The sequence below is a fragment of the Mobula birostris genome, chromosome 22 (genome assembly GCF_030028105.1).
Source record: "Mobula birostris isolate sMobBir1 chromosome 22, sMobBir1.hap1, whole genome shotgun sequence".
Classification (NCBI taxonomy): Eukaryota; Metazoa; Chordata; class Chondrichthyes; order Myliobatiformes; family Myliobatidae; genus Mobula; species Mobula birostris.
In genome coordinates this window covers 9,057,435-9,083,968 of record NC_092391.1, presented here as the reverse complement: position 1 = coordinate 9,083,968, position 26,534 = coordinate 9,057,435, and the positions used below count along the sequence as shown (strand labels likewise).

Below are 26,534 nucleotides of genomic sequence, written 5' to 3'. Positions count from 1 at the left end.
TTTTTTTGTGTTGCTAGTTTATTATGGATAATTTGTCACATGGGTTGGGTGTGGTAGAAGCAAATGCGTATAGGTACTCATTCTCACTGTTTTAGTTGAGGGAGGGTGAGCTAGGAGTAATTTTTTTTGTTGACCACTTTGTTAACTAATTGGAACACATTTCATTAAGCACATTTAATTACACTCGTTATTAGTATTTTGCTATATAATTAGTTTCGTTCATCTGATATTGCTATAAGATCATTCGTCTTTGCTGGTTTCATAATACAGGATCGAATGTACTTTTCTCAACTTGGAACTTAGTTATTTTGGAAGTGTGTCATACAGTGTCAACTCTCATTCTCAGTCTTTGGTAGGTTTGGTTTGTTTTGTTTTCAAGTAACCACTTTCAAGAAAATGGGGAGAGATGGAGTGGTCCAAACCCATATTCTCCAGAGCTTAGGAGTAGGAGGGAAGATCTCATTGAAGCTTCAAGCCTTACAGGGCTAAATGAGCTAGATGCAGGCAGGTATTTCCTTCCCATAGCTGTTTAGTTTTGAAACGTCGGTCTCCAAATGAGGTAAAACACTTTGGACTGAAATAAGCAGAGTCTCTTCAAACAATATTCAGGATTCTTAACCCCAGAGGGCAATAGAGGGTTGGCCATTGAGTTTGTTCGAAGCAAAGGTCAATAGATTTCTGGACATGACAGGAAAAAAAGGTTACCTGCCTGGATAGTAAAGGGAAATTATATTATTGACAAATGGCAAAGCAGATGCAAAAGGCCAAATCACCAAATGGAGGGGCATGGTAACGTTGTGATTAGTGATCTGCTTCACAGCATCAGCAACCTGATTTCATTTCCCACTGCTGTCTAAAAAGAATTTGCATGATCTCCATGCATCTTCCAGTTGCTCCGGTTCCCTCCCACGTTCCAAAGGTGTTCAGGTTCGTAAGCATTGTGGGCATGCTGTGTTGGCGACCCCTGTGGGCTCTGCTGTGTTGGTCATTGATGCAAACGGTGCATTTCACTGTGTGTTTCAATGTACATAAACCTATTCTTTAATCTGCAGCTATTTATTCTGGTCTTATGGTCTTAGAAGTGTAAAATATTATATGTTTTGGTGAAGTAACCAATTGCATTCATATCTTGAATCCAGTTTTGTATTTTTCCAGTTTTCAATTCTTAAAGAAAATCTAGATGATTGTACAAAGTGCGTGCTTTGTATAAAATGAGCATTCCTTTGTTTTACCATTAATTTTTTCTTCTTGTTTTTCTCTCTCACAGGGCCACATAGGTACCACAGCAACCAAAAACATTGATGTCTACCTCCCCATGCAGACAAGCCAGGACAAGATGCAGCCAATGACAGTGGTAACGATGGCAAATGCAAGAGTCCAAGATCTGATTGGCTTACTCTGCTGGCAGTACACCAGTGAAGGACGGGAACCCAAGCTGAAGTAATTAAAGCACCTTATTTCTTTCATGTAGAATGTTTTACTTTTTCCCTTTTACTCCTGACCTGTTTTGCAATATATCAAAACATTCTGATTATGCACTTGCCCAGGTTACCAGAAGGTTAAAATAATGCAATTTTAGGTTTGATTTTCTTCAAGGTCAGTATTTTTATGTGCTTTCTTTGTATCAGTCGATTTTTATTTTGTCTCCAGAGGCTTTCAACTTGGAATCTGTGGTGCAATATGCAGGCAGGCCTTGGCTTGGCACAGATGTCAAAAATTATACTTGAGCAAAGGAGGATGGGAAGATGTGCAAAATCGACAATTAGATCCCTGAAAAGCTCAGATTTACTTATTTATCAAATGAACATTAAAATTTACAGTGAAATTTACCATTTGCATTAACTACCAACAAAATGTATGGAAGTGCTGGGAGCAGCCCACTAGTGTCACTACACATTCTGGCAACAACAATGCATGTCCACAATGTTTAGCAGGACAAGAGGAACAATACGCAGATTCAAAAAATGACTGAGTGCACAAGTCTGACTTAGCATAAGACATAGCAGAATTGTGCCATTCGGCCCTTCGTGTCTACTCCACCATTCCACCGTAGCTGATGTATGATCCCTCTCAACTCCATTCCCTTGCCTTCTCTGCACCTTTGATGCCCTAACTAATCAAGAATCTATCAACCTCTGCTTTGAGTGTACCCAATGACAGCCTCCACAGCTGTCTGTAGCAATGAAGTCCACATATTCACCACCCCCTGGCAAAAGAAACTCCTTATCTCTGTTCCAAAAGGGTGTCCTATTCTGAGGCTGTACCCTCTGGTCATAAACTTCCTCATTACAGGAAACATCCTTTCCATGTCCATTCTAACTAAACCTTTCAGTATTCAATAGATTTCAATGAAGTACTCCCTCGTTCTTCAAGTTCATTCTTCTGAACTCCAGCAAGTACAGGCCCAGAGCCATCAAACACTCCTCATATGTTAACCCTTTCATTTCTGGAATAACTTCTTGTGAACCTCTTTATCCTATCATACAATACAATAGAGTGATGTTTTTATTCAGCATATGTGATACCTTCAGGCTGTTATCATACTGGTTTAGATAAAGCTGCCACTGCTGTTTTTTAAAAAACTATACACACATAAATTTCAAGTTCAAAGTAAATTTATTATCATAATACATGTAACCATATACAATCCCACAATTCATTTTATTGCGGGCATACTCAATAAATCCACAATAGAAATAGGTGCAGGAGTAGGCCATTTGGCCCTTCAAGCCAGCACCCCCATTCACCGTGATCATGGCTGATCATCCACAATCAGTACCCCGTTCCTGCCTTCTCCCCATATCCCTTCACTATCATTAAGAGCTCTATCTAACTCTTTCTTGAAAGCATCCAGAGAATTGGCCTCCACTGCCTTCTGAGGCAGAGCATTCCACAGATCCACAACTCTCTGGGTGAAAAAGTTTTTCCTCAGCTCCGTTCTAAATTGTCTACCCCTTATTCTTAAACTGTGGCCTCTGGTTCTGGACTCCCCCTACATCAGGAACATGTTTCCTGCCTCTAGCATGTCCAATCCCTTAATAATCTTATATGTTTCAATCAGATTCCCTCTCATCCTTCTAAATTCCAGTATATACAAGCCCAGTCGCTCCAATCTTTCAACATATGACAGTCCCACCATCCCGGCAATTAACCTCATGAATCTATGCTGTACTCCCTCAATAGCAAGAATGTCCTTCCTCAAATTTGGAGACCAGATCTGCACACAATACTCCAGGTGTGGTCTCACCAGGGCCCTGTACAACTGCAGAAGGACCTCTTTGCTCCTACACTCAACTCCCCTTGTTATGAAGGCCAACATGCCATTAGCTTTCTTCACTGCCTGCTGTACCTGCATGCTTGCTTTCAGTGACTGATCAACAAGGACACCTAAATCTCGTTGTACTTCCCCTTTTCCTAACTTGACACCATTCATTTGGTAATCAGCCTTCCTGTTCTTTCCACCAAAGTGGATAACCTCACATTTATCCACATTAGACTGCATCTGCCATGCACCTGCCCACTCACCCACCCTGTCCAAGTCATCCTGCATTATCATAACATCCTCTGCACATTTCAAACTGCCACCCAGCTTTGTGTCATCTGCAAATTTGCTAATGTTACTTTTAATCCCTTCATCTAAATCATTAATGTATATTGTAAATAGCTGTGTTCCCAGCACCGAGCCTTGCGGTACCCGACCAGTCACTGCCTGCCATTCTGAAAGGGACCCGTTAATTCCTACTCTTTGTTTCCTGTCTGCCAACCAATTTTCTATCCCTGTCAGTACCCTACCCACAATACCATGTGTTCCAATTTTGCCCACGAATCTCCTATGTGGGACCTTACCAAAGGCTTTCTGAAAGTCCAGGTACACTACATCCACTGGCTCTTCCTTGTCCATCTTTATAGTTACATCCGCAAAAAAATTCCAGAAGAGTAATCAAGCATAATTTCCCCTTCGTAAATCCATGCTGACTCAGACCAATCCTGTTACTGCTTTCCAAATGTGCCGCTATTTCATCTTTTATAATTGACTCCAGCATCTTCCCCACCGCTATCAGGCGAACTGGTCTATAAATAATAAATCAATGAAAGACTGCACCAATTTGGGCATTCACCAAGTGTGCAGAAGACAACAAACTGCAAATACAAAAAGAAAGAAATAATAAATAAATAGACAATAAATATTGAGAACATGAGATGAAGAGTCCTTGAAAGTGAACGAGTGGGTTGTGGGAAAAGTTCAGTGATGGAGGTGAGTGAAGTTATCTCTTCTGGTTCAAGAGCCTTATGGTTGAGATGTAAGAACTGTTCTTGAACTTGATAGTGTAGGTTCTGAGACTTTGGCACCTTCTTCCTGATGGCAACAGTGAGAGAGAGCTTGGTCTGGGTGATGGGGGTTCGTGATGATAGATGCTGCTTTCTTGATGATAGATGCTGCTTTCTTCTGACAATAATCCATGTAGGTATGCTCAGTGGTGGGGAGGGTTTTACCTGTGATGGACCAGGCCATATCCACTACTTTTTGTAGTATTTTCTGTTCAAACAATGACTGACTAACAACCAATGTGCAAAAGAAGACAAGTTGTGCAAATATAAAAATGAATGATACCTAGAACATGCGTTGTGGAGTTCTTAAACTTAGTCTTCAGATCTGAACTTTACCCATGATGGTCATTCGTACCAATATTTTTTTTAAAGAAGGATGTATCTGTGTGACAGCAGGTTGGTGAGAATGAGGTCAAATGAGGATATGATGATGTCTTTCAGATCGGCCAGTCCAGTCAGTAGTGTTGAACATTGTGGTGGAAAGATGAATGTCTCAGAATTTCACCAGTCTGGTCGTCAGTGTTAGTAGTGAAGACAGCTGGCTAATTCATTCTCAAATATGAGAAGGTGTGTCCTTGGAAGATGATAGTTATGTTGTGAAGAGAAAGTGATTTACTTAATAGTCTAACACTTCCAAATTAAGAGTGAGTTTTTAACTTTTGCCTTGATTTTGTGGCTGATAGCTGAAGTGTACCATGGTATCGATCATGATATGATTAATTTTCATTGTTTTTCTTTCTATCACACGTTGTCACAATTTGGAAAGCATCATTGCTCAACTCCTCTATAGAAATATTTTCCATATATTAGTCAGCTAATGAGGATGTCCATTTGTCTTGCAGGAATGGGTTTCACTCAAAGTAAATAACATAATAGTCAATCACTTTCTTGGTCACCTTATTCTTGTGATAATTTTATCCAGAAAAATAAGCATTTGCCCTCTTAAATAATGTTGGATATGTTTTCCATGTGGTATTGATCATTCCTCAGACATTAATTTTGCTGAAACAAAATGCAAACGTTAATGCTTCTGATTTGTCATCATGTTATCTCTCATAGTCAGCTGTGCGTGATCTTTGCTTGTTTTGTTGAATGGTTGAGAAAATTGCAGCATGTCCCACCAATGCTGGAAGATTTCAATGGAACAAATTGGAGCCCTCCAGAGTCATAAGAAAAATAATCTGATAAGGCCCATGGTTCAATTTGTCCTGGTCTGACAATTGAATTTCTAGCAAGATGATTCTCTGAACTTGTAAATGGACCAAATTATCTAGATTTCATGAGTTGACATTAAATATTCATTGGCATAAATTGAAATGATTATTAAAATGTTCTAAAGAAATCGGGATCAATACACTTTAATGATAGAGAATTTGATGTAAAACAACTGATTGTTCTTGAGCTTGAGTTGCACCTTTGATAGTTTTGCATTTACCTGAATCCTTACTCTCTGTTTTCAAATCATTCTTCTGCTAGCTGACATCCTGATTCAGCAGTAACTCAACTTAGAAATATCTTAGCTTTTAAATCTCACTTTCACTCTGCAGTTCCCTATCCCTGTAACATTCCCCTGCTCTGCAACCTTTCAGGAGATCTCCAATTCCAACACTGCGTAACTCTGATCTTAGCCACCCATGGCAAAGTTGTTCAGCTGTTATAATATTATTGTCACCTTTTGTCCCTCTATTTTCTTTCTTCTTCCAAGGCATTTCATAAAAAGATGCTTCTTTGACCAAGCTTTGGTCACTTATCCTATTATCTCCATCCCGACTGGTTTGTGTGAAGTGTTGTGAAACTTGCCTTCAACTGCATTAAAACCATTGTCAATTTAAATCGCAGTTCAATGGTTGAATTTAAATCAAATATGTATACAGTATACAACCTGAAATTCTTGCTCTATGTAGACATCCACAAAACAGAGGGTAAAAAACACCCAAAGAATGAATGACAGAAGAGATCACAAGAACCCAAAAGTCCCCTCCCCCTCCCACACACAACCAGCAGCAAAAGCATCAGGCCTTCTCCCTCCCCTGCTTGCATTCGCAAAAGCACTGCCCCCTCTCACCCTGCAAGCAATAGCAAGCCCCAAAGAGACTTTGATCGAGAGTCCATCAAAAATTACAGTCCGTCTCAATATTTCCATATCTCACTAGTGAGGGAAAGGGACGCCGCTCGCCTGCAACAGTGAGAGCGGAGACCAGCAGCTCGCTGTTCCAATGTTATAATCCTCCATGTCGCTTATCAGACTCCTCTGACCGGAGGACCAACAGGCTCTCACTCACCATCAAAAAGAGAGAGGAACAATTGAGTGCAGGAGCCTTCTTCTGAGCGCAGCGCACACTGCCTGCTGTCTTGATGTTTCAGTGTCCCACAACAATTCAGTTGGCAACGTCTGAGAGGAACTGAGTCTTCAACCCGAAGGTGCACGTCTTCCAGATGGCAGCTGGAGATATTGAAACACCAGGTCACACAGCGATTCTAAAAATGCACTGCTCACGGAGACGGAGATCCGCAGTATGAGCAGCAGCTGTAGATCACGGACTCTGGCAGGACCCCAGCAACCTTAAAAAGAAAGATGTGAGAAAAGAAGAAAAAGCAACTTTCTTGCAGACAAACTGGAAGAAGTCACCTGGGTCTGCAAAAGCCTCTGGCGCCATCTTTCTTTGCTCCTTTGTGTGTGGTAACTTCGTGTACCCTAATCTTTTGAAGTTAATTGTTAGCAAATTAAGCTATTTCATAATGACTTTGGTGATCTTGTAAAAATACCCAACAATCCACTTGTTCAACTTGTAGGTACATGAAAAGCAAGGAGATGAGAGGTAAAAATGCAGAACGTTGCTAATCAGATCAAGTTTGAGATGCTGGTTGGTCTGCTCTTGCTCCTAATTCATCTGCTTGTATGTTTTCAGTAGTTGTACATCATGTGCTCAAACTTGGTGAAGTGTGCCTTCCATCCCTGCCAATACCTGATGTCACATGGGTTGCTCCTAAGCTGAATTTACAAGGGGTGATTGATAAGTTCGTGGCCTAAGGTAAAAGGAGTCAATGTTAGAAAACCTAGCACGTTTATTTTTCAACATAGTCCTCTCCTACATTTACACACTTAGTTCAGCGGTCGTGGAGCATACGGATCCCTTCTTTGTAGAAGTCGGTGTCTTGGACCTCCAGAAAGTGGTCCACAGTGGGGGTGATTGATAAGTTTGTGGCCTAAGGTAGAATGAGATGCGTTATTAACTTCAAACTTTCTGCATAATCACTCAAACAGTTGAACTGCATGTGCATGTAACGAGAGCTGTATAACTCATCTCCTTCTATTTTAGGCCACAAACTTATCAATCATCCCTGCTGTGGACACTTTCTGGAGGTCCAAGATCCGTATGCTACATGACTGCTGAACTAAGTGTGTAAATGTAGGAGGGGACTATGTTGAAAAATAAATGTGCTAGGTTTTCTAAAATTGACTCCTTCTACCTTAGGCCACAATCTTATCAATCACCCCTCGTATCTCTGATTTTACTATCTAGCAAAATGCGATTTCAGTTTTCAGTTTTTGAATTCTTTCAATTTCTATTTAACTGAAGTTCAATTTTCCAAGTGATTTTATAAAGCCATTATTAATCCTCTTTAATCATGGGTAAGGCACGAGAAAGTAATAGAGGTGCTAAGCAAGTACAGTCTGGGATGGGAGAATGTGAAGATAATAAGGAATTTATATTGGAATCAGAAAGTGGCGGTCAGGGTAGAAAATGAGCTATCACCATGGGCATGTATTAAACGAGGCGTAAGGCAAGGCTGTGTTGGCTCGCCGGATTCGTTCAACCTCTATGGAGAATGGATTTTTTGGGAATGTGACCATCGGGAGACAGGTATTCCAATCGGAGGCCGGAAGGTGGATAACATCAGGTAAGCGGACGACACCGCGTTGTTAGCTGACAGCAAATGCGAACTGCAAATTATGCTGAATAAAGTGAATGAGAAAAGCCTTGACTGCAGACTAAAAATCAACCCTAAGAAAAGAAAATCGATGGTGGTAAGCAAAACAAACACTAAAGACTCATTCATGATGGTATCGTTACAAGCGAATGGACAAGACATTGAATAGGTGCGAAAGTTTGAATATCTTGGCAGTTGTCTGACAGATGATGGGGGATGTGAAATCGAGATCAGAAGGAGGATAGGTATGGCGAAGACCCAGTTCATGAAGCTAAAAGATCTACCATGCAATCGGAAGGTAGACATCCAAAGTAGAATCCGCTTCCTCGAGTGTTACGTATGGTCAGTACTGAGGTATGGATCAGAAACATGGACCCTGAAGAAGGATGACATGAAATGAATTAATGCTTTTGAAATGTGGTGCTATCGACGAATGTTGAAGATCAGCTGGGTAGAGAAAGTTTCAAATGAGAGGGTTTTGTCCGAAGTTGATAGACCACAGATATTGCTGGAGAAGATTATGAAGTTAAAAGTTGCTTATTGTGGACACGTTATGCAGAGAGATAATATCGTCGGATTTGCTATATGGAAAGGTGGAGGGAAAGAAAGGAAGAGGAAGGCAAAGAACAACGTGGCTGGATCACATCAAGGATTGGACCAAGCTGGACAAGACTAGGGATGTTGTGGACAAGTGTCGGGACAGAGCAATGTGGAGGGAAGTCGTCCGCCAACTGGAAATTCCGGATGCAACCTAACGACGTTGAGGAATCATGGGTGCCAAACCACCTTCTCATTCTTATTTCCCTTGCTCCTCTTTTTCCCTCATGCCTCACTGTAGGATCATGCACTAAATTGCATTAAATCATGGTTAGTTTAACAAAAACTGTGCAAGTTTTCTAATCTTCTGAATCCAGTATCATTACAATGCCATTTAGTTGGCTTTTGTTTTCCATCATGTATTAGAATATTGTAGATGTGCGTCATCCAATCACAATCAACGTTAACTGTAACTGTAACACTCTCACTGTTCCCTTCAGCCTCTCTTGGAACTGGTTTGGTTTTAATCTATCTGTGGCCATCTCGGGTCATTCTTCAGGTCAAACGTGTGAATGGTCTTGCCGACAAGAACTGTTTGTTATCAGGAGAGTTGAGTTGTGCTTTGGAGTGAGGTGTAGGTTTTTCCAGTGGGTTGATTGTTTCTGACCTGGGAAATGTGCTCCCGGTGCGGCCTCCTCTACATCAGTGAAACCCGATGCAGATTGGGGGACTGCTTCGTCAAACACCTCTGCTCTGACCACCACAACAGACAGGATCTCCCGGTTGCCACCCACTCCAACTCTGCTTCCCATTCCCATTCGAATATGTCCATACATGGCCTCCTCTACTGCCATGATGAGGCTAAACTCAGATTGGAGGAGCAACACCTCATATACCGTCTAGGTAGTCTCCAGCCCCTTGGTATGAACATAGAATTCTTCAACTTCTGGTAATTCCCTCCCCCTCCCTTCCCCTATCCCTGTTTCACTCTGCCCCCTTCCCCAGTTGCCGATCACCTCTCTCATGGTTCCGCCTCCTTTTACTACCCATTGTGTTTTCCCCTATTCCTCCTTCATCTTTCCTGCCTAACATCTCCCTGCTTCCCCTCCCCCACCCCTTTATCTTTCCCCTTACTGGTTTTTCACCTGGAACCTACCAGCCTTCTCCTTCCCACCCTCCCCCCACCTTCTTTATAGGGCCTCTGCCCCTTCCCTCTACAGTCCTGACGAAGGATTCCAGCCCGAAACGTCAACCGGTCTTTTCCACGGATGCTGCCCGACCTGCTGAGTTCCTCCAGCGTGTTGTGAGTGTTGACATGGTAAGAGAAACAATGAAGAACTTCATCAGGATAGGGAAGGGTTGGATTGTGTGGACGTGTTTGGGAAAAGTTCCATCCTGAATATTTTGAAGAGGTAATAGTAAAGGTAATGAAGAAAGTGGGTTTGATGTGGTCTACATGGATTTTGGCATGACTTTTGTGAAGGTCCTGCATGCCAAATTTGGAAAATAAAACACAATGAGATCCTTGGGAAAAGCAACTTTCATTTTGATAGTGCTGACAGTGGTGTGGGTGAGTTCTCATGTTTGGGAGGAACTACACTCAGTGACTACTTCATTAGGTACACCTGTACACTTTGCTAATGCAGGTATCTAATCAGTCAATCATATGGTAGTAACTCAGTACTTGAAAGCATGCAGACATTATCAAGAGATCAGTTGTTCTTCAGGTCAAACATCAGAATGGGGCAGAAATGTGATCTTAGTGACTTTGACCGTGGAATGATTGTTGGTGCCAGATAGGGAGGTTTGAGTATCTCAGTAACTGCTTACATCCTGGGATTTTCATGCATAACAGTTTACAAACAATGGTGTGAGAAACAAAAAAAAAATCCAGTGAGCGGCAGTTCTGTGGATTGTGACGAAAAACCAAGTTATCAGAAGATTGATGCTATTGAGAGAGAGATAAGTGAGACAATGGAGAAACATTCAAAATGCTTATAAGAGAGAGATTAACGAGAAAGAAACATATTTCAGAATATTGACAGACCGGTTGCTTTGAACCTGAACTGTTTGAAGTTTGATGGACAGGCGATACCCCAACAGGGAGATAAAAAGAACAGGTTCGCTAAGGCACGACACACCACGAGATACCGAGACCCTGGAAGAGCGGTGTGCCCCCACAAGTTGGTGCGAGTTTGGAGGTATGATCGCGGGACCCAACCATATGCACAGGGTGAAAAGGGACGATCGGCGGGAACCTGGTGAGTGTGTCCGCCCTTGCCTGGGTGCCGGGTTCACCACAGAAGAACGGTCGTATCCGGAACGGAGGGGTCGCAGGTAGTGACCATAGAAGACATAAAAGGGTTCGCCCGAAAGCTAACTGCGAAGAACATCAAAGGTCTGTTTGAATCAAAATTTGCATCCTCCCCCTCCCCCTCCCCCTCCCCCTCCCCCTCCCCCTCCCTCTCCTTCTCCCCCTCCCCCTCCCCCTCCCCCTCCAACAGCACAACAGCGATTACTGCGAACTGCACTGAGCTGAACTGAACTCTGCGTCACTTGAGACTGATCATTTTACCCCTATACTGCGATAGAGCTTGATTGATTCCTATTACCCTAGTTCTGTGTACATGTGTGTTTTATCGTTGCTAACCTGTTGCATTTATATCCTTACGATTAGAGTATTGTGTTTCTTATTTCTTTAATAAAACTTTATTAGTTTCTGTTAAATCAGACTCCAACTAAGTGGTCCATTTCTGCTGGTTTGGCAACCCAGTTACAGGGTACGTAACAGGGTGAAAATGCCTTGTTAATGAGAGAAGTCAGCAGAATGGCCAACATGACAGAAACGCAAATAACCATGCATTACAATAGTGCTGTGCAGAAGAGCATCTCTGAGTGCATCACACATTGAACTTTGAAGTGGATGGTCTGTTGCAGTAGAAGGACACACCAGGTTCCATTCCTGTACGCAATGAAATGGCCACTGAGTCTATAATTCTCCGTTTGTCAATGATTTAATGTTAAATGCTCTTGAGAAGATTGCCTGTGGCTGATATTGAGGAAGGAAGCTGTAAACTGCAAGGGGATTTCTGTAGAATTTGCAGGTGGATAGAAAACCAGCAAATGGAATTTGGTCTGGAGAATATCGATGTAATGCATTTGGAGAGAGCTACAAAGTAACGGAAATATTGATTTACCAGGATGTTGCTGGGATTGCAAAATTTTAGCTGTGAAGAAGTACTGGCTAGACTGGATGTGATTTTAGAACAGGAAAGGCTGAGGTGCATAAAATTTGATAATGGAAAAAAATGCAAGGAGTGTGTGCTTAAAGTGTCAGTTGAAAAATTAGAAGTTGGGGTGTGGGAAAGAAGTTGGATGTGAATTTAGTACCTAGTGATAGTTGGAGGATCTGGAAAGTGCTTCACTATTTGTAAGTGTGATGGATACAGAATCTTTTAAACATTTTAAAGGGGTGATGTACATTTGAAGCACAATCAGCTGGAAAAATGAAAATAAATGTACAAACACAAAAGACTGCAAATGCTGGAATCTGGAGCAACAGTCTGGAATCTGAGGACCCAAGTGGGTCAAACAGCATCTCTGGGAGGAAAGGAATTATCAATTGTTTGCGTCTGAACTCTGCATTCTTTATCTCCACAGGATTACCCGTTAATTCTCTGTTGACCAGTATTGACGTCGCAATGAAAGAATTGCATTTTATGTTCCTTGAGTAACATTGGGGTTATCTTGGTGTTTGCTGTTTGCAGTAATGTGTACAATCCCTGGCCGAGGTGGTTTCCCCACCAATCAGATAGAATTTTTAACCATATAACTATATAACAATTGCAGCACAGAAACAGGCCATCTCGGCCCTTCTAGTCAGTGCTGAACGCTTACTCTCACCTAGTCCCATCTACCTGCACTCAACCCATAACCCTCCATTCCTTTCCTGTCCATATACCTATGCAATTTTTTTTAAAGTGACAAAATCGAACCTGCCTCTACCACTTCTATTGGAAGCTCGTTCCACACAGCTACCACTCTCTGAGTAAAGAAGTTTCCCCTCGTGTTACCCCTAAACTTTTGCCCTTTAACTCTCAACTCATGTCCTCTTGTTTGAATCTCCCCTACTCTCAATGGAAAAAGCCTATCCATGTCAACTCTATCTATCCCCCTCATAATTTTAAATACCTCTATCAAGTTCCCCCTCAACCTTCTATGCTCCAAAGAATAAAGACCTAACTTGTTCAACCTTTCTCTGTAACTTCGGTGCTGAAACCCAGGTAACATTCTAGTAAATCTTCTCTGTACTCTCTGTATTTTGTTGACATCTTTCCTATAATTCAGTGACCTTATTTGATGCAGTAAGGAGACCTTCCATTTGATCCTTTATATAAATCAAAATCCACAGGCTTAAAAATAAACTTTAACATAAGTGTGATGGATGATATTTGAAAAGGTGCATGTGGTCAAATGTTTGTACCATTGCAAAGATTCATTGTTCCAAGTGGCCTACTCTACTGCCACGATGAGGCCACTCTCAGGTTTGGAGGAGAACACCTTATATTTGATCTGGTTAGCTTCCAATCCTGATGACTGGAACATCGATTTTTCCAACTTGCAGTAATTCCCACCCCTCCTCTCTTTTTCCATTGCTCATTATGACTCCTCTCTTTGCCTTTCTCCTCCTCACCTGCCCATCACTTCCCTCTGGTGCCCCTTCTTTTTCCCCTTTCTTCCATAGTCCACTGTCCTCTCCTATCAGATTCCTTCTTCAGCCCTTTACCTCCTGGCTTATCAATTCATCCTCTGTCCCACCCATCCATCTTCCCTTTCACCAAGCTTTACCTGTCACCTACCACCTTGTATTTCTTCTCCTCCTTTTCCCACCCCCACCTCCTCCTGGCTTCTTTCCCCTTCCTTTCTAGTCCTGATGAAGGGTCTTGTTTGTTTGTTACCTTCCATGGAATGCTGCCTGACCTGCTGAGTTCCTCTGGATTTCCAGCATCTGCAGAATTCCTTTGTTTTTGGTACCTGGAACAGGAGCTGATGGTGAAATCACCCTGACACAATGGGAAAAGTGTCTTGGTACTTGCAAAGTGTGCCATGGTAACATTGTAATTAGCACAATGCTCTTACAGCTCAGGGTATCAGAGTTCAGTTCCTGCCTCCTCTGTAAGAAAGCTTGAACTTTCTTTCAATGTTCCCATGGCTTTCCTTGGGGTGCTCCAGTTTCCTCCCACTGTCCAAAGATGTTTCTGTTAATTGGCTAATTTGTTTTTGTAAATTGTCCTGTGTTTAGGCTAGGGTTAAATAAGTGAGTTGCTGTGTGGTGTAGCTCAAGGGGTCTATTCCATGCTGTATCTCTAAATAGAATAAATAAAAGATAAATAGTAGAGAATGCCTTTTATAAAGAACCTTAGATAGGCAACTGTTGCACTTTGCTTCCTTGTTGGAGTGTAATTATTAAACATATTGCCCGTTTGTGTATTATTTACTTAAAAAATCAGACATTCTGAAACTGGTTTACATTACCATTCATGTACTGTCAATATCTGTTTTATTTAAAGCAGAAGTAAGCCATGACAAGTCTCATATCACTATATTCTGTATTTATAATGTCATATTTGAACTGATCTGTGGAAATTTGTGAATTAATTGGTGAAATTGCAAATCAGTTAGTCTGTTCAATAATTCATTGTCAAGTCAAATCAATAAACTTTGTAAATCAACTCAATTTATTCATAAATGATCTGCAGATCAAGTGACCAATTAAACAATTAGCATGCACTTTGTAATTTATTAATTGAGAAATCAATCATTTAATTAAAATTCCAAATTTAAGCCACACATTTTAGAAGCAGACTAGCACATGAATAATGGAATAATATTCTGCTCCAGTGTTATTTGCGTCAGTACTCAGCAAGTCTGAGATGCCATGACTTTCCCGGGAGAGGAGGAGGGGAAAGAAATGAGTTGGGACATGAACTTTTACTCCTCCTGCCCCTCCTCAGTTCCTGATTTTGGAAATCTGTTTAGCTTAACATAGAACAGAAACATTACAGCACAGTACAGGCCCTTCAGCCCATGATGTTATGCTGACCTTTTAACCTACTCTAAGATCACCCTATCTCTTCTCTCGCATCACCCTCTTTTCCTATCATTCATGTGCTTCAGAGTTGTTGGGTCTCTTTAATTTCTGATCCTTCGGGTTCTTCCAAGAGTCAAAAATGGCGAGCAGTCTTACTTCCAAGATTTTGGTTTACTTTAGAGTACAAACAACTGTACAAATACTAAGGAAAATAAGTCAGCTGAAAAATTATGCTAAAAGAGGAATTAATGCTAAGTGGTGTAAGACAACAGAATAAAGATGGACTTCTGAAAAATATCACTTTCATGGACACGATGAGGGAAATTCCTTAGATAGTGATAAATTAGTGAATAGGCCACATAATTAAAACAATTACATGACGTGGCTAATGCTTAGCCAATGAAAAATGAGAAAGGTGTTAAGCAGTTAGTTTAGCTGATACACCGCTTTCTGCCAGTGAGTGTGGAAAATACTCAAATTTGTTTAAAAAGTGCAAATCTTGTAAGACATATCGTTAAAAAAAACAGTGGTTTCCAAAATGTGTCTCAAATGTGCTTAATGTATCTGCCCTTACCATCACCCTTGGCAGAATGTTCCACATACCCAGCATTCTCTGTGGGGGTAAAAAAAAATGTCTTTGTTATCCCTCCTGTACTTTCCTCCAGTCACCCTAAAATGATGCCTCCTCCCAGGGAAAAGGCTCTGGCTGTCCACTGGATCTGTGCATCTCATATCTTGTACGCTTTTATCAAGTCATTTCTTATCCTCCTCCACTCCAGAGAGAAAAGCCCCATCTCACTCGCCTTTCCTCATAGACATGCCTTAACTTTGAATATTTGGCAATCTTGAACATTCATTTAAAAATAATACCTTTTGTTAAGCATTAGTGTTCATCCATGATGAGCTGTGACTGGTTGAGAGAAAGAAATAGAAACATAGAAAACCTACAGCACCACACAGGACGTTCGGCCCACAATGTTGTGCTGAAAATGTACTTACTTAGAAATTACCTAAGGTTAGCCATAGCCCTCTATTTTTCTGAGCTCCATGTACCTATCCAGGAGTCTCTTAAAAGACCTTATTGTATCGGACTCCACCGCTGCCGCCGGCAGCCCATTCCATGCACTCACCACTCACTGCGTTTTTAAAAAAAAACAACTTACCCCTGACATCTCCTCTATACCTACTTCCAAGCACCTTAAAACTGTGCCCTCTCATGTTAGCCATTTCAGTCCTGGGAAAAAGCCTCTGACTATCCACATGATCAATGCCTCTCATCATCTTATACATCTCTATCAGGTCACCTCTCATCCTCCGTTGCTCCAAGGAGAAAAGACCAAGTTCGCTCAACCTATTCTCATAAGGCATGCTTCCCAATCCAGGCAACATCCTTGTAAATCTCCTCTGCACCCTTTTTATAGTTTCTACATCCTTCCTGCAGTGAGGTGACCAGAACTGAGCACAGTACTCCAAGTGGGGCCTGACCAGGGTCCTATATAGCTGTTATATTATCTGTCGGCTTTTAAACTCAATCCCACGGTTGATGAAAGCCAATGCACTGTATGCTTTCCTAATCACAAAGTCAACCTGCACAGCAGCTTTGAGTGTCCTATGGACTCGGACTCAAAGATCCCTCTGATCCTCCACACTGCCATGAGTCTTACCCTTAGTACTACATTCTGCTATCATATTTGACCTACCAAAATGAACCACCTCACACCTATCTGGGTTGAACTCCATCTGCCACTTCTCAGCCCTGTTTTGCATCCTAAACATGTCCTGCTGTCATCTCTGGCAGCCCTCCACACTATCCACAACACCTTCAATCTTCGTGTCATCGGCAAATTTACGAACCCATCCCTCCACTTCCTCATCCAGGTCATTTATAAAAATCACGATGAGAAAGGGTCCCAGAACAGATCCCTGAGGCACACCACTGGTCACCAACCTCCATGCAGAATATGATCCATCTACAACCACTGTTTGCCTTCTGTGAGCAAGCCAATTCTGGAGCCACAAAGCAAAGCCTTGCATTGGGTACCTTATCAAATGCCTTCTGTCTCTCCTAATTTCATTCTTAAGCTCCTTCCTGCTAGCCTTATAATCTTCGAGATCTCTATCATTACCTAGTTTTTTTAAACCTTTTGTAAGCTTTTCTTCTTGACTAGATTTACAACAGTCTTTGTACACCTCGGTTCCTGTACCTTACCATGCTTTCCCTGTCTCATTGGAGCATACCTATGCAGAGCGCCACGCAAATATCCCCTGAACATTTACCACATTTCTGCCGTACATTTCCCTGAAAGCATCTATTCCCAATTTATGCTTCCAAGTTCCTGCCTGATAGCTTCATATTTCCCCTTTCTCCAATTAAATGCTTTCCTAACTTGTCTGTTCCTATCCCTCTCCAGTGCTATGGCAAAGGCGATAGAATTATGATCACTATCTCCAAAATGCTCTCCCACTGAGAGACCTGACACCTGACCAGGTTCATTTCCCTATACCAGATCAAGTACAGCCTCTCCTCCTTTAGGCTTATTTACATATTGTGTCAGGAAACCTTCCTGAACACACCTAACAAACTCCACCCCATCTAAACCCCTTGCTCTATTGAGTGCCTATCAATATAGGGAAAATTAAAATCTCCCATCATGACAGCCCTGTTATTATTGCACCATTCCAGAATCTGTCTCCCGATCTGCTCCTCAATGTCTCTGTTACTATGAGTGGTCTATTAAAAAAAAAACACCCAGTAGAGTTATTGACTCCTTCCTGTTCCTATCTTCCACCCACAGAGACTCAGTAGACAATCCCTCCATGACTTACTCATTTTCTGAAGCCGTGACACCATCTCTGATCAGGAGTGCAATGCCCCTATGTCTTTGGCCTCCCTCCCTGTCCTTTCTGAAACATCGATAGCCTGGCACTTTCCTGCTCCTGAACCATCCAAGTCTCTGCAGTGGCCACAATATCATAGTTCCAAGCACTGATCCACACTCTGAGCTCTTCTGCTTTGTTCATGATGCTTCTTGCACTAAAATACACCCATCTCAAACCACTGGTCTGAGCACACCCCTTCTCTATCACCTGCCAATCTTCCCTCTCACACTGTCTCAAGCTTTCTCTATTGTGAGCCAACAGCCCCTTCCTCTGTCTCTTCAGTTTGGTTTCTACCCCTTGCAATTCTAGTTTAAACTCTCCCCAATTGCCTCAGCAAACCTCCCTACCAGGATATTGTCCCCCTCGGATTCAAGTGCAACTCGTCCTTTTTGTACAGGTCACGCCTGCCCCAAAAGAGGTCTCAGTGATCCAGAATTCTGAATCCCTGCCACCTACTCCAATCCCTCAATCACCCATTTATCATCCACTTCACTCTATTCCTATACTCACTGTTGCATGGCACAGGCAGTAATCTCGAGATTACTACCTTTGAGGTCCTACTTCTCAACTTCCTTCCTAACTCCTTGTAGTCTCTTTTCAAGACCTCCTCCCTTTTCCTACCTGTGTCGTTGGTACCATTATGTACCATGACCTCTGACTGTTCACCTTCCCACTCCAGGATATTGTGGATGTGATCGGAAACATCCCGGACCCCGGACCCTGGAAGCTGGGAGTCAAAAACTACCATCCGTGTTTCCTTCCTGCGTTCACAGAATCGTCTGTCTGGCCCCAACTATAAAGTTTCCTTTTGCTGCTGCCTTCTTCCTTTCCCTACCCTTCTGAGCCACAGGACAAGACTCTGTGCCAGAGATGTGGCCATTGTTGCTTCCTCCAGGTAGGCTGTTCCCCCCAACAATACTCAAAGAGGAGAACTTGTTGTTCAGGGGGCAGTCCTGTAGTATTCTGTAGTATCTGCTTTGCCCTTCGCTCTCCTGACTATTACCCCCTTATCTGTCTCCCGAGGCCCCAGAGTGACTACTTGCCTATAGCTCCTTTCTATCACCTCCTCACTTTCCCTGACCAGATGAAGGTCATCAAGCTGCATCTCCAGTTCCTTAACCCGGTCCCTAAGGAGCTGCAGCTCGACGCACCCTGGCGCAGATGTGGCCGTCCGGGATGCTGGGAGTCTCCCGGACATACCGCATCTGACACCCAATACAGAACACCAGCCTCACTGACGTACTTCCTTTTCTATTCTACACAAATAACGTACCTCGCCTTGACCCGTTATCACTGAAGCCCCATTGAACCAAAGCCCTCCTACTCTGCCTACCTCTTTTCTGACGCCTGCTCTGTAAAGCTGTCTCCTTTTAAACTTCGCGCCAGTCTAACTTGCTCACGTCCATGCACTTGCGCAGGCATAAAAAAGGCCAAAGACATCCACAGGCAACGGGTAGAGGACCACTTGGCAAGGCATCAGAGCTATTACTGACCACAAGAGTAACTCTGTCTGCCCCCACAGTGATGTCACAGTGGCTAATGAGTTCAACACTTTCTTTGGCCGGTTTGAAATTAACAACAATCTGGGGAGTGCAAGAATCCCGGCCATGGAGGATGAAAAGGTTCTTACACTGAGCACACACGAGGTACAGCACACGCTGCAGAGGGTCAGTCCATGTAAAGCTGCAGGCCCAGATGGAGTTCCGGGTACTTAAAGACTGTGCTGAACAACTGGCTGATGTATTTACGAGAATTTTCGATCTGTCTCTACCTCGGGCAACGGTCCCCAAGTGCCTGAAGTCAGCCATCATAGTGCCTGTCCTGAAGAAAACAAGCATCAACAATTTGAGTGACTGTTGTCCGGTTGCCCTCACACCAATAATAATGCAGCGCTTTGAGAGATTGGTCCTCTCCCACATTAAAGTCACTATCCCTGCTACACTGGACTTGCACCAGTTTGCTTATAAGGCAAAAGGTCTGCGGAGGATGCCATCTCATTAGCTCTTCACACTGTCCTGACACACCTAGAGGGAAAGGGCACATACGTGAGGATGTTGTTTGTTGATTATAGCTCTGCTTTTAATACTGTCATCCCCAGCAAGCTCGTCTCCAAACTCCACCAGCTAGGCCTCAGCTCATCACTCTGCAACTGGGTCCTGAATTTCTTGTCAGAGCATTCACAGGCAGTGAGACTGGGCCCTCACCTGTCCTCCACTACTATCCTGAACACTGGTACACCACCAGATTGTGTATTGAGTCCCATACTCTACTCCCTCTTCACTTACAACTGTGTACCTGCATTTAACACCAATACCATCGTCAAATTTGCAGAGGACACAACAGTGATTGGGTTGATCTCCAACAGAGACGAATCAGCGTACAGAGTGGAGGTACCGAATTTAGTGTGCTGGTGCTCAGAGAACAACCTGTCTCTTAGTACAGCAAAGAGTAAGGAGCTAGTTATCAATTTTGGAAAGTCACTGGATGATGAGTACGCTCCAGTCTACATTAATGGAGACATAGTGGAGAGAGTGTCCAGTTTCAGGTTTCTGGGAATACACATCTCAGAAGACCTTACATGGTGCACTAACACCACTACAATAGTTAAGATAGCACAGCAACGCTTGTTCTTCCTCAGGACACTGAAGAAAGCTGGTCTACCTGAACGGATGCTGGTGACCTTTTACCGCTGCACCATAGAGAGCATCTTAACATACTGCATCTCTGTGTGGTACAGCAGCTGATAGGAAAGCACTTCAGCGAGTCGTCTCTAGCGCACAGGATATCTTCGGAACACAGCTCCCAGCCCTGGAGGACACCTACAGCTCTCGCTGCCTAAGGAAAGCTACAAGCATCTGCAAGGACAATACATACCCATGCAATCATCTGTTTGAACTTCTTCCATCTGGCAGACGTTATAAGATTTTCTATGCCCGCACTTTCAGACTGAAAAATAGCTTCTTCCCCAGAACTATAATAGCTCTGAACCAATCGATCAAGCATCATCCATAAATTGTTATATTGCTGCTTTAATACTGGTTTTATGGTTGTCACGCATCTGAGTTGTGCTGGACATTGCTTGTACTGGCTGGTTACTTGATTTTATTTATTGTTTATTTTATTTGTTTTATAGCATTGAGTACGAGAGTTGCAAACTCATTTTCGCTGTATTGGTGCATGACAAATTGTACTATGCAATGACAATAAAGGTATTTCATTTCATCCCTCGATCTGTTTTAACCTTTGCTACAATACAGTGGGACAGCTTCACATTGAGCCCCTGGGATCAGGTGTTACAACATTCCACTGTTCACGTGACAAACTTCCAGTGCTGTACATTTCGTTGATTCTAAGATTTTCGAGTAAGATTTCCCAAAGCACATCAATGTAATATTTTGGGGAATGCACAAAGTGCTGAAGGAACTCAGCAAGTCAGGCAGGATTGAGGTCCCGATGAAAGGTCTCTGCCTGACCTGAGTTCGTCCAGTATTTTGTTTTGCAAATTCTTTTATTTGCTGGGACTAGATAGCGTCAAAGGAAAATTACCCTATGCAACATTTTTTTCAGTTTGCTGGAGTTCTGAGGGGAAGGGGTCATATTGAGTTGGGACTGGTTTGGTTTCACATAAGAAGCTGAGTGCTCTTGGTTGGGGCTGGAAGTGAACAGGGATTAGCTATTAAACTCATCAGGTTAGTGAAGTGTTGTTATACAAAGCTCCAGCTTTCATAATTTAGGGGCATGACTTTATTACAAGAGTACTTCAGAACAGGAGTTTAGGGTTTCGTAGTTCAATTCTGCCACCTTTTGTAAGGAATATGACTGCATGGTTTCCTCCCACATTCTAAAGACATACCAGTTCGTAGTTTCTTGGTCATTGTAAACTGACCTGTGATGAGGCAAGTGTTAAATTAGTGGGTTGCTGGCCAACACGGCTTGTTGTGTCGGAAGGGCCTGTTCTACACTGTATTTCTGAATAAAATGATTGGGAGTAGATGGGCAAACAGAAAAGGCAACAATGAAAGAGCAAGAAGTGAACACTTTGTTGAAGGCAATTTGGTGAAGGACAAAAGCTTGCAAGCATATTTTAATAAGATTCATGTAAATGAAAATTGAGTAATTGGGAAATAGAGATGAATAAAATTTTATTCAAATTGTGCTGCAACTAAGGGATAGCTGAGTTTGCAATATATTTATAATTGTTAATACTTCTTGACCTTGCTCCCAAGTTTTATCAACAATATGGATATATAGTAGTTGCATGCAGACATTTTTCATCTGAGTTACCACATTCAAATAAGATAATTTACACCATCTTAATTTTCTGGCCCTGTAGTTTTTACATATTATAATTTTGTCAATTTTACACATCACTGAATTCAATATTGTTGGATGGTACAAAGTCAAAATATTAATAAGATAAACATGATTTGAAACCTAAATTATAACCATAAAGAGTTGTGTAGCTTTGTTGTAAAATGTCATGCCTTCATGGTACTTGGCCACGTAGGGATTTAGTACTTGGGGTAGTTGAGTTAAAAGCCAACTCATAGAAACAATTTTCCCATGGTTTCTCATGGCATTTTCTTTGATTTTGTTGAAACCAGCTTTGATGCAAGCATTTCTTTTGTCATTGGGTTATATTATTCACCACACTGTTTGATAGTGCAGTCAATTCCCTGAATACTAAACTGAATGAAAAAGATATGCAAAACGATTGAAATAGTTTCTGATTTTAATGGGGAAAAACTTTACATTTGTTTGAATAACTCTTATTGTAGGGTATTTATTTTATAACAACCTGTCCATAAGTAAGTGAGTAAATCACATGATGCTTCATTGTCGGAGTATCAGAGAAGCACGGAGTTCCAATGGTCAGCTTTAAGTGTAGTCACTATCACAGTGCACATCACAGTATCACAGAGCTGAGAGGTAATGTTGCAGCTATTTAGGACCCTGGTCAGACCCCATTTGGAGTACTGTGCTCAATTCTGGTCGCCTCACTACAGGAAGGACATGGAAACCGTAGAAAGTGTGCAGAGGAGATTTACAAGGATATTGCCTGGATTGGGGAGCATGCCTTATGAGAATAGGTTGAGTGAACTCGGCCTTTCCTCCTTGGAGCGATGGAGGATGAGAGGTGACCTGATAGAGGTGAACAAGACATTGAGAGGCACTGATTGTGTGGATAGTCAGGCTTTTCCCCAGAGCTGAAATGGCTAGCACAAGAGGGCACAGTTTTAAGGTGCTTGGAAGTAGGTACAGAGGGGATGTCAGGGTTAAGGTGTTTTACACAGAGAGTGGTGAGTGCGTGGAATGGACTGCCGGCAGCGGTGGAGGCAGAAACGATGGGGTCTTTTAAGAGACTCCTGGATGGCTGCATGGAGCTTAGGAAAATAGAGGGCTATGGGTAAAGCCTAGGTAGTTCTAAGGTAGGGACATGTTCGTCACAGTTTTGTGGACCGAAGGGTCTGTATTGTGCTCTAGGTTTTCTGTGTTCCTACGCAGTGCAGGTGAATGCCCAAAGCACTTTACATGCCGCAAGTTTCCACAAGTGACTGAGAAACATGAGCTTGACACTTTTTTTGGAACATAACAATGGGAAAGAGCAAGGAAATTGTCCTCAAACATGAGAAAATGTGCAGATGCTGGAAATGCAAGCAACACACGCACAATGCTGGAGGAACTCAGCAGGCCAGGCAGCATCCATGGAAAAGAGTTAACAGTCGACGTTTTGGTCTGAGTCTCTTTATCTGAACTGGTAATTGTCCTGCTTGTTGTCTAAAAGTGCCACGATGCGCACTTGAAAGCAGATAAGACTTAGGGTTTCAAATCTTAACTGAACTGTGCTTTGTGCAATGGTTATATTAAACTGGATAACAAAGTCAAGTTTCTGACCTTGGGTGTAAAATACTACCACTGAACCTTGGTTGATATGTTTAAGATGCAGCTGCACTGACGTGATTGTTAACCTGCCTACCACTGAATTCCTCTTGGAGAACCATGTGAGTGAATGCAGTGCACAATATTATGGTATTCTATTTTACTGGAAATCCAGTCTGGAAGAAATTTTCAAGTAATAAATCACGCTGTAGTTATAGGTTTGCATATTGAGCTACTGTGCGTTTGATTGCAATGGAATGCAAGTTCATCTAAATGGGATTGATGAAAACTTTAAGTTTTGTCAGACTTTCTTTTGTCCAACTGCTTGAATTTTCTGATTCCATCAGTTCTTAGGTTCCCTTCATTGTTGAAATTAGGTCTCGGGTTCAGGGAATGTTATAATGATCACGTCAGCTCTGTATTACCACTTCCTGGCATGTCGGATCAAATGACTTTGTTGATGGAGGTTCAATAATTGGGGTCACTTTGACCTTGAGTTGCCACGTACCCTTATTGTGCAGCTTGGATATATTTATTCTTGGTCTCAAGAGCATTGGTGAAGATTGATGGTTATCCAAAAAGTAATTTTGTTTGTGCTGTTTCTAAGTGGGTAAAATAAATTGGATAAATAATTTTATTCTTGCAAAAGTATTCAAGTTTTAATTTGTTTTGGAGCTAATTTAAAAATTGCAATAAAGATGTAGAAAAATAGCAATTATGTCAAGTATAGATTTGTCAATATTTCATTCACATAAAGCTAGATTAGGTACACGGAACAGATTCTATGATGGTGAAATACTGCTTTTATAGGTCTCATGAAGAGGAAGTGAGTTTGAGTACTTCAGTGATGTTTGCTAATTGTTTTGGTCTCATCCAGTAACAAAGCACAAACCTTTTGCTTATTATCTGGTCGACCCATTGAAATGGATAAGGTATTCTTCAATCAAATGCCTGCATTTTAAAATTCGTTTGTTGGGCACTGATCCGAGGTAGTGAGGATTGAGAAAGAATATGACAGTATTTATAGCTCATAGAAAATGAAATGTAATAACACACTATAGAAACAGGGGTTCCCAACCTATGGTCCACGGACCCCTTGGTTAATGGTAGGGGTCCATGGCATAAAAACAGTTGGAGAGCCCTTCTCTAGAAGCATCAAGTACATCCAGAGAATATACAGGCAGCCCTGAAAAAAGGTCTTGGCCCAAAACGTCAACTGTTCATTCATTTCCATAGATGCTGCCTGAGCTGAGTTTCTTTAGCATTTTCCGTGTTGCTGCATAGTCATTGGCCACTCCTTTAGGTACAGCTGGTGCTGTGGGCATCCATTTCAAGGTTCAATGTGTTGTATGCTCAGCGATGCTCTTTTGCACACCACAGTTGTAACACATGGTTATTTGAGTTACTGTCACCTTTCTGTAAGCTTGAACCAGTCTGGCCATTCTCCTCTGACCTCTCTTAATGATGAGGCGTTTTCCCCCACTGAACTGCCACTCACTGGATGTGTTTTTGTTTTTTTGCACTGTTCTCTGGAGATTGTTGTCTGTGAAAATCTCAGGAGATCAGCAGCTTCTGAGCTGCTCAGACCACCTGGTCTACCGCCAACAATCATGTTAAAGTCACTTAGATGACATTTCTTCCCCATTCTGATGTTTGGTCTGAACAACAACTGAACCTCCCAACAATGTCTGCATACTTTAATGCCTTGAGTTGCTGCCATATGATTGGCTGATTAGATATTTGCATTATTGACCAAGTGTGTGTAATAAAGTAGCCTCTGAATTTATGTTGGTGTCCTGCTACATCTGCAGCATTTGGTTTTGTGCATTCCTGATGAAAGATAATATGCAGTATTGTGCAAAAGTCCTCGGCATCTGATTTATAGATATGAACATAGAAACATAGAAAATAGGTGCAGGAGTAGGCCATTCGGCCCTTCAAGCCTGCACCGCCATTCAGTATGATCATGGCTGATCATCCAACTCAGAACCCTGTACCTGCCTTCTCCCCATACCCCCGATCCCTTTAGCCACAAGGGCCATATCTAACTCCCTCTTAAATATAGCCAATGAACTGGCCTCAACTGTTTCCTGTGGCAGAGAATTCCACAGATTCACCACTCTCTGTGTGAAGAAGTTTTTTCTCATCTCGGTCCTAAAAGGCTTCCCCTTTATCCTCAAACTGTGACCCCTCGTTCTGGACTTCTCCAACATCAGGAACAATCTTCCTGCATCTAGCCTGTCCAATCCCTTTAGCATTTTATACTTTTCAATTAGATCCCCCCTCAATCTTCTAAATTCCAGAGAGTATAAGCTTAGTCGATCCAGTCTTTCATCATATGAAAGTCCTGCCATCCCAGGAATCAATCTGGTGAACCTTCTTTGTACTCCCTCTATGCCAAGAATGTCTTTTGCATAGTACATATGTAAGGCTTTTGCATAGTACTGTTGTAATTTTATGTATTGCCGCAAAAAAAAAACAAATTTCATGACATTTATGAGTGATGATAAACCTGATTCTGAGATGGGTCTCTATTGTGGACTGAGATTGGGAAGGGTCAGGGAGAGGAGAATCATGTTTGGGAAAAGGGGAAGAGAGAGGGGTGTGAGCTGGAAGCACCAGAGAGACATTCTGTAATGATCAATAAACCAATTGTTTGGAATCAAATGACCTTGCCTGGTGTCTTTGGGCTGGGTGTGCCTGCACCTTTGCAACCTCTATGCCCCTGACACTCCTCTGCCAGCTGTTCCACACCCCTCCCATGGCTCTCCACCCTCACCATTCTCAACTTCCTTTGCCCTTGCTAGATTTACAAACCTGCTCTCTGTTCCATGTTGATAAATACTGTCCTCTGCAAAAGTCTTAGGCACCCTAGCTGATTCTG

At 42.2% G+C, this 26,534-nt stretch overlaps 1 protein-coding gene across 5 annotated transcripts in view; it reads left to right on the top strand.

Moving 5' to 3' along the window:
* mapkap1 (MAPK associated protein 1) overlaps positions 1-26,534 on the top strand; it is a 294,027-nt gene that overhangs the window by 129,167 nt on the left and 138,326 nt on the right. For all 5 annotated transcript variants that reach the window (XM_072239930.1, XM_072239929.1, XM_072239932.1 and 2 more), the window contains one exon: positions 1,268-1,440. In XM_072239930.1, the coding sequence (XP_072096031.1) occupies positions 1,268-1,440 (173 nt within the window). The remainder of the gene's footprint in view (positions 1-1,267; positions 1,441-26,534) is intronic.